This window comes from Calliphora vicina, chromosome 4 (genome assembly GCF_958450345.1).
Source record: "Calliphora vicina chromosome 4, idCalVici1.1, whole genome shotgun sequence".
NCBI classification, from domain to species: domain Eukaryota; kingdom Metazoa; phylum Arthropoda; class Insecta; order Diptera; family Calliphoridae; genus Calliphora; species Calliphora vicina.
Genome location: NC_088783.1, coordinates 120,735,529 through 120,744,167, shown reverse-complemented (window position 1 = coordinate 120,744,167; position 8,639 = coordinate 120,735,529). Strand labels below are relative to the sequence as shown.

Sequence of the window (8,639 nt, the reverse complement as noted above, 5' to 3'; positions counted from 1 at the left end):
AAAGAAGCTTGTATTTTAAAATTGATATTTTTGCCAAAGAAATTAAAATAATGTCAAATTTAACAAACCAACTGTGTTTACCAAAAAGCTTTATTTTAAGCTTTAGTATTTGAACTATTTATATTTAGCTATCACTAATATTTGAATAATTATATAAAGTAGGATTATTTTTTGTATCAAAAGGCAAAGGTTTAAAAGCTTTCATATAAAAGCTTTCACATATTCATATAAATTTGTTGTTTTATTTATTGGCTTAAACATTACAAAACTTACACAGCTTAAAACTAATTAACTTTAAACTAACATAGTTTATTTTAAAGCTTATTTCTTTCTTATTATATAGAAATTTTCTCTCAAGAAAAGGAACTCTAATTATTACACAAAGAAATTAACGCTAAATTAACTAATTAACAAATTTATGTTTTTGTTTCCTGTATCGTTTGAAAATTGCCATTTGTTAGTTTGGGATCGGTGGCAGAGGGTACCACAGGTTTGCCCAATTTACGACGCTCCAGCCAACGTCTTACAAAGGGCGACAAGAGCTTGGGATCCACACGACTTATGCTATTGAAACCCAAACAAAAGCTAACAATTAAAGCCACCACAATGGTGATAACAGCACCCACCATGGTGTAATAGAGATAGGAAATATTGTAGATCTTAAAGGGAACATCACTGAAACAGACAAGAATTAAAATATTAGCGGTATTATAACTCCAGTACTTAAACACAAACCTGGCCTCCTCTAGAGTATCTGTAACATTTTCAGCCACCAAATTTAAGGCCGCCATATCGGGGAAAGTATAATTACAGCCAGCCGTAGTAAAAGGTTTGCGCACATACACCACAGCCCCACTGATTTTATCCAGCTGGGCCTTAATACACATCCAGGCCATGAATATGAGACCCGTGCAGCCGCCTACTAAGGCTCCCTTTTTTATGTATAAAAAAATATAAGAAAATCTTTTTACAGAGAGGAACTATTTAACTCACAATCTCTCCCACCCAAGGTATCATTACACCCAAGGTAAATATGCCCAACAAAGGACCATTGGCCACAGATGACAGTGTTATACTTAGCTGCAGCACCGTACCCAATTTTTCCACTACAAATACCAGAGCTACACAAATAAAACCAAACACTACCACCACTATTCTCATAATAAATGAGGTTTCCCTTTTGGTTAAAGGTTTGCGGGCAAACATTTTAAAAAAGTCTTCCAAGATCACAGCAGACATGGAGTTAAGGCCGGTGGAGAGGGAAGATAAGGCAGCTGAGAAAACTCCAGCCACAAATAAACCTGGTAAACCAGGCAAATCTCCCAGAGTTTCCATTACCAAGAGAGGCAGTAATTGATCATTGCGTTTGGCCAGCTAAGAGAGATTGATAACACAAGAAATTTGATAACAAGAGGAGAGAGGAAGAAAACTGGGCGAAAACTATCAAAAAAAATGAAGAGCTTTCTAGATCAAACTTAAAAAGCTCAGTGGAATAGGATGAATGAAAGAAAAAGCTATGTTTGTGTAAGATTACCTTAGTTTCCAAAGGATCACAATCCGAATAGGTGGCATAGATCAATAAACCACTATAACCACAGATCACCAAGAATATCAAAACGCCCAATATAAAATACCATATAGCGCTTTGAGCTTTTTTCAACGTGGGCAAAGACAAATAACGTTGGATCATATTCTGATTAATGGCATTCGATTTCAGCCAATGAGGAATACCTCCTATAACCAAGGAGTAGACGGTATAACGTTCTGTAATATCAAAAGTAAAGCTAAAAAGAAACGAAATTAAATTGTTTGTGAGGAAAATATAAAGCCCATAAAACCTACTTTGGAGGCTCTATTCTGCCACTATCATATGCCTTTTGAAACACCACTCCAGGACCCCCAATATCTATGGTGCCCTTGATCATTATCAAAACCATGGCACCGCACATGATTAAGGTTTGTATGACATCGGTCCAAACCACAGCTTTTAAGCCGCCCTAGAAAATAGTTAAATTTTAATTGAAATCACTTCATGTTTAATTTTGTTTAAAAACTCACCACACAGGTGTAAAATATACACACCACACACACCAGTGGTGTAACAAAGTGAATATTAGCTCCCGTAGCTTGATTAAATGCCAGAGCTGGGACATAAATCACAATGGGCAGCCACAGCATCTGAGATTTTTGGAAAATTAGTTAGTTTTTTTTTTGGTATTGAGGTGTTTTTATACTTACCGTGCCACATATGAACAGTATGGAACCAAACAATCTAACTTTTCTATCAAAACGTGACTCTAAATACTGGACAAGAAGACACAATGAAAGATTTAAGTTATAAAAAATTACTTTTTGGGTGAAAAAATAATTAGGTGAAAAGAATTGTTGGTGTATGAAGTTATTTATCACATAATAAATGAGTTATTAGTTTTTTAACTTCATGTGTTGTTTTCCACACATAAGGTATGTCTATGTATTTTACACTAACAACATAATTTTTGTTGTCAATATCATGATTTACCATCAATTAACATATTTATCCTTAATATTTATAGAAATTACATATGTGTGGACAACCACACAAGCTCTTTTTCAATATCTTGACATCAAAAATGAATAAATTAATGCATTTTAAGTTGATGCTACAGAAAATGTTAAGAAATTTCATGAATTTAATTTTTTTTTTTTTAAATTTTTAATAAATATAAATTTTTGTGTGGTTTTCCACACAAGAGGAAAATTTATGCGGCAGTAAATGTTAAGAAATTTCATGAACATCACTTATATACATTTATATTTTTTTCATTGTTGAAAAACAAAAAATTTTGTGTGGATTCCCACACAAGGGAGAGATAGGGGTTAATAAATAGGTAATGAATTGGAATGAATGTTTTAATTAGGTGAGAGGAAATGTTGATGAATAAAGTTATATATCACATAGATTATTTACATAAAAAGAATACTTTTTTCCCTCTTGTGTGGTATTCCACACATACGGTATGTGTGGAAAATATAATTTTTTTTGTAGTCAAAATCATGAATTAGCATCAATTAACATATTTATCCTTAATAAACTTAGAAATTACATATGTGTGGAAAACCACACAAGAGGGTAACTTCTTTTTAAATATCTTTAAATCAAAAATTAAAAAATAATGCGTTTTCTGTGCAGCAGAAAATGTCAATAATCGCTTATGATTTTTTTAAAAAAATTTAAATTTTGTGTGATTTTCCACACAAGGGTGAGATAAGGGTTAATAAATAGGTAATGAAGAAATGGAATACATGCTTGTGCGGTAAATTTAAAATATGTATATCAATAATCGTTTATTTTTCTTTAATTTCAAAGTTCGTTTGATTTCCCACACAAAGGTAAGATAGAGGTTAATAAATAGGTAAATTTAAAATAGTGTTTTCAAGTTATGAACTAGAGGTTTTTAAATTCGAGAGAAAAAACATGCGATATTTGCACAAAATTGACTCACTTGATAAGTGGAGATTAATTTCAGCTCATGATACACTGGCAAATAGAAATAATGCATGAGAAAGCCCATGCTGATCATGGAGCCAATAATATATAAATACTGGATGCCATACAAATACACCTCGGTGGGCGTGCCCAGCAATGTTATGCCGGAAATGAAGCTGGAAAATAATTGAAAGAAAATTATGAAATTTTTTTAATATCGAACTTTCAAACAACTCTTGCAAACTTTGCAGTAAAAAATGGAGAAGAGACGATTATTGTATAGAGAGTTCCACTTGGAAGCAGGTTTAAATCTGTTTTTTATCACAGCTGTTGTTTTCTCTCCTAAAATTTGTTAATTATTCCCTTACATTTCAGCTTCTAAGAAGCACTTTTTTCTAAGTACATAAAATAATTGATTTTTTAAGGCTCTAATACTAATCTTAGGGGCCTTAATAGAATAATTTCTAATAATTTGTATTTTAAATGTCATTTAGTAAACAAAACTGTATTTTTTCCCCAGCACTGACCTGGGTGCTTCAAAAAATCTAATACAAATTACATACACATAACATTAACTAATAATTTCATTCCCATTTTCTTTCTTCTATATTTTCAAAACGTGTTCGAATGTAAATTCTTTGAACTAGAATTTTTATTGAATTTTCTAAAACTACGTGTTTTTTTATGACAAAATCTCATTAAATAAATCTTGATCTCATGTTGGAATATAAAAAGTCCCATAAATTATTGTTAGTAGAAATATTCATAAATGTAATAAAATTAATTAATTGCCAGTTTGTTGACAAAACAGTTGCAGTGGGAAACTAGCAAAATCTATGACATTTGTATTTAAACTAAATATAAACAACATAAAGAAAATATTTTCTCACTAAACCTCAACTGCTATTCTAAATAATTGTTATAATAAATGTAATTAAACTTAAATAAAACGTTTTAAGCTAAAATTATTAAGAAATATGGGTAACACAGCATCTTCTTTTGAATCTGTTAGGTTTGGAAAATACAGTTTAAAAATAGTTATAGCTATAATTGATTTATAAAACTTTCATAATTCTTCTATTTATATAATTTAAAGTCTATATTTGGACCCACAATATTTATATTTTTGTGTGTCTGATTTAATTGAAAGACTCCAGCATACAGCCTTTGTATGTATGTTTATTTATCAATTAGTTTACATATCAAACAAATTTATTAATTATAATAGAGTAACAAGCTAAACTGAAACGTATATATGTTATATATACAGCAATAAAGTCCACATAATACAGTATCATAATTTGTCTTGTCTGTATTTTTGCTTGTTTTTTCTCAGGAAATTCTTTTTTCTATAGTAAATAATCTTAAGCGGAAATTATTCATTCTTAGGAAAAGTGTGTAAAAAAATACAGCTGAAAAATTTATTCATTAATAAATCCTTAAAAATGTTCAACAGATTACCAAACAGCAGCCAAGTATTGAATTAAAATGCTAATATTCTGGCTTACAAAATAACAACTACCACAACCGCTTATAAATAACTCATTACTTTGATATATCTGGAAACTAATTACAGATAATGACTTAAATATCTAATTGATGCCTAAGAACTAACAGAATCAGTTATTAGTGAAAACAAATGTCTTGCAAATATCAAAAATAAAATCAGATAATAAATAAGTTATTATACAACTACTTCTATATAACTAAAGTATAAATTAGTATCAACATTTTCTAGTACTAAAAAATTTCGTACCAAAATAATTTAGTTCTAAAAATTTAGTAAAAATTATTATCAAAATAATTTAGTACTAAACATTTTAGAAGTAAAACATTTAGAACCAAAATAATTTAGTACTAAAAAATTTATTAGTACTAAATTTTTTTTGGTACCAAAAAAAAATATTATGTATCAAAATAATTTAGTACATAAAAAATTTTGTAATAAAAAATTTCGTACCAAAATTATTTAGTACTAAAAAATTTAGTACTAAATTCGTGTGGAACTAAAAAAATTAGTATCGAAATATTTTAGTACTAAAAACTTTACAAGTAAATCATTTAGCACCGAAATAATTTAGTACTTAAAAATTTCGTCCAAAAATAATTTAGTACTAAAAAAAGTTAGTACCAAAATAATTTAGTTCTAAAAAATTTAGTACAAAATTTTGTTTGGTACTAAAATAATTAGCATCAAAATGATTTAGTACTAAAAAATTTAGTACCAAAATAAATTAGTTCTAAAAAATTTGGAACCAAAATAATTTAGTACTATTACCAAAATAATTTAGTACTAAAAAATTTAATATCAAGATAATTTAGTACCAAAATAATTTAGTTCTACAAAATTTGGTACCAAAATAATTTAGTACTAAAAAATTTAGTACCAAGATAATTTAATACTAAAAAATTTAGTACCAAATAATTTAGTTCTAAAAAATTTGGTACCAAAATAATTTAGTACTAAAAAATTTAGTACCAAAATAATTTAGTACTCAAAAACTTAGTACCAAAATAATTAAGTATGTACAAAAAAATTTAGTACTAAAATATGGTACCAAAATAATTTAGTACTAAGATATTTGTACCAAAATCATTTAGTACTAAACAATTTGGTACCAAAATATTTAATTACATACATATGTACTAAAAAATATAATACCAAAATAATTTAATACTAACAAATTTAGTACCGAAATAATGTAGCACTAACAAATTTAGTACCAAATGATTTGGTACCAAAGTAAAATATTACTAAAAAATTTAGTATCAAGATAATATACAAAAAATTAGTATCAAAATGATTTAGTTCCAAAAAATTTAGTAGCAAAATAATTTAGTTCTAACAAATTTAGTACCAAAATGATTTAATTTAGTTCCAAAAAATTTAATACCAAATAATTTAGTACCAAAATAATTTAGTACTAAAATATACAGTACTGAAAATTTGGTACTAAAAAATTTAAATCAAAATACATAATTTAGTACAAAAAAATTTGGTACCAAAATTATTTTGTATTAAAAAACTAGTATCTAAATAATTTTAAACTAAATAATTTAGTACTAAAAAATTTATTACCAACAAAATTTAGTACCAAAATAATTTAGTACTAAAAAATTTAGTACCAAAATAGTTTTGTTTTATAAAATTTAGTACTAAAATACTTAAGAATAAACAATTATTAAATATGTAGTTCGAATTGGTTTGGTACCAAACTAATTTAGTACTAAAAAATGTCTTACATAGTTTGGAAATGACTTGAATTATTGAATGATATTTTGTAACTGATTTCAAACTTTAGTATACTTCCCTATAAAGTGTAGCATGCCCTCAAAATCTAACGTTTGATGGCTTGTGCCCACTAAAAATCATTTACTTATGTTTGTAGGTAGATACTAATAATTGAGAAATATAGAATGACAAAAAAAGAATGTCTCAAAATTAGTACCTACTATACACAAACTAATATACAAATGTATTCAAATGTCATAAAAGTGTAAACTAAGATTTATTTCCTTTTACTCGGCGAACAAAAAAAAAAAGAAATTAAGCAAGAAAATATGACCTTTGAAATTAAATATTTGAACATAAATATCATCTAATTTCTAACAGTGATAACTAAAAGTAGAAAGACTTCATTAAGTAGCTTTAATTTACAGCAAAGTATATTTTTGGTTTAGTTTATGTTACAAGAGTTGCTGTAAGTTTGTGTTGCAATACAATTTATTTTCTTTATATTTATAGAATAGTATTTATCATTTTTACCTTGATATCAAAGACATTGTTATGGGAAATATTGTCATCTTACGTCCGCCCACCAAATAATCATCTTCAGCATCTTGATTACTTAATTTGCTATCTTGCTGTGATTTTTTACGCATTTTCAGGGCAAAGTAAATGCCTATCAGGGCACAACTGGCCAACATGAGGATAAACACCAAATAGTCGGGCCAACCGAAACGCTGCAGATTTGTGCGCACTTCATTGACATCGAGTTTGAGGGACATTTTGGATTTGCGTTTGAGATCTTTGGTTTAATACTTTTTTTTTATAGGACAATCTTTTTTGTTTTACTTAATTTGAGATTTTATTGATAAAAAATTTTATTTTTTAATTAATTCAAATGTTGAGTACAATTTGAGACACCCTTTACCACTGATTTTTTTTATTTTATTCAAATTTAATGAATTGTACTATTGAACTTTTTTAAAAAGAAGTAAGAAAGTATTTTTTTACAACTTTTAAAAAAGTAGTAAAAAAGTACTTTTTTTAAAAAAGTACATTTTGCAAATACAGGATTCGAAGGACCATTTTATTAAAATATTCAAGAAAAGCTAAAAAAAAAATTGCATATTATTGTACTTTTTCAATGAAAATATAGGATTCAAAGGACCATTTGATTAATTTCATTTTAGAAGTTAAAGAAAATATGAATAATTTTTTTAATATTGTATTTTATAAATATAGTTTACTATACACAATATTGAATTTATTGGGCTGCTTTTTTTCATTTATAAAATGGAGAAAAGGCTCGATTTTTAATATTTTCTCTTTAAATTTCTTTTAAAACCTTTTTTCATGAACAAATTATAAAACTTTTTATGATAATATTGAGTTCGAAGGACCATTTTTACATTTGTAATTTTTTTTATTTACAATTCTTTCTAATGGAAAATTCTACATTCTTTGTTTGTAGATTTGTTTTCCACAAAAAACTATTTTTAAGCAAAGCCCAGTTTTTATGAAACTAAACAATTCAAAGGTCCATTTCATAAACAATTTTCAAATAAAATCTGAACTTTTCTTATTTTTACAGAGTATTAGTGGAAAATATTTGTTTGTTTTAATAACTAAAATATATTTAAGGTATTTTTGATTAATTGAAAACTAAAATTTCTGCAAAATCTGTTTATTGTGAAACTTAATGATTCGAAGGACCATTAGTGTGAGCTTTACCGCTTTTTATTTAGAATTTAGTTGACAAAAATTAAATGATGCAAAGGACCATCAAATAGCTATGGAGATCATTAAACCTTTTCATGAATATTTATTAAACAAATTACAGGATTGTGTGAAACAATAGGGTTCGAAGGACCTTTTTATAAATATTTATTTTAAAAAATTACAGGAGTTTTTATTTCGAAAAGTAAATTTTTCTATAAAATTCTC

General features: G+C 27.1%; 1 protein-coding gene across 1 annotated transcript; it reads right to left on the bottom strand.

Annotated features, from left to right (window-relative positions):
• Window positions 1-416: 416 nt before the first annotated feature.
• Window positions 417-7,500, bottom strand: rumpel. Its single transcript, XM_065508907.1, has 9 exons — window positions 7,236-7,500; window positions 3,486-3,645; window positions 2,239-2,304; window positions 2,059-2,178; window positions 1,843-1,997; window positions 1,535-1,784; window positions 994-1,374; window positions 736-932; window positions 417-675 (listed from the first exon to the last, which is right to left on the bottom strand). The coding sequence occupies exons 1-9, from the start codon at window positions 7,475-7,477 to the stop codon at window positions 417-419; spliced, it is 1,830 nt and encodes a 609-aa protein (XP_065364979.1). The 5' UTR covers window positions 7,478-7,500.
• Window positions 7,501-8,639: the final 1,139 nt, after the last annotated feature.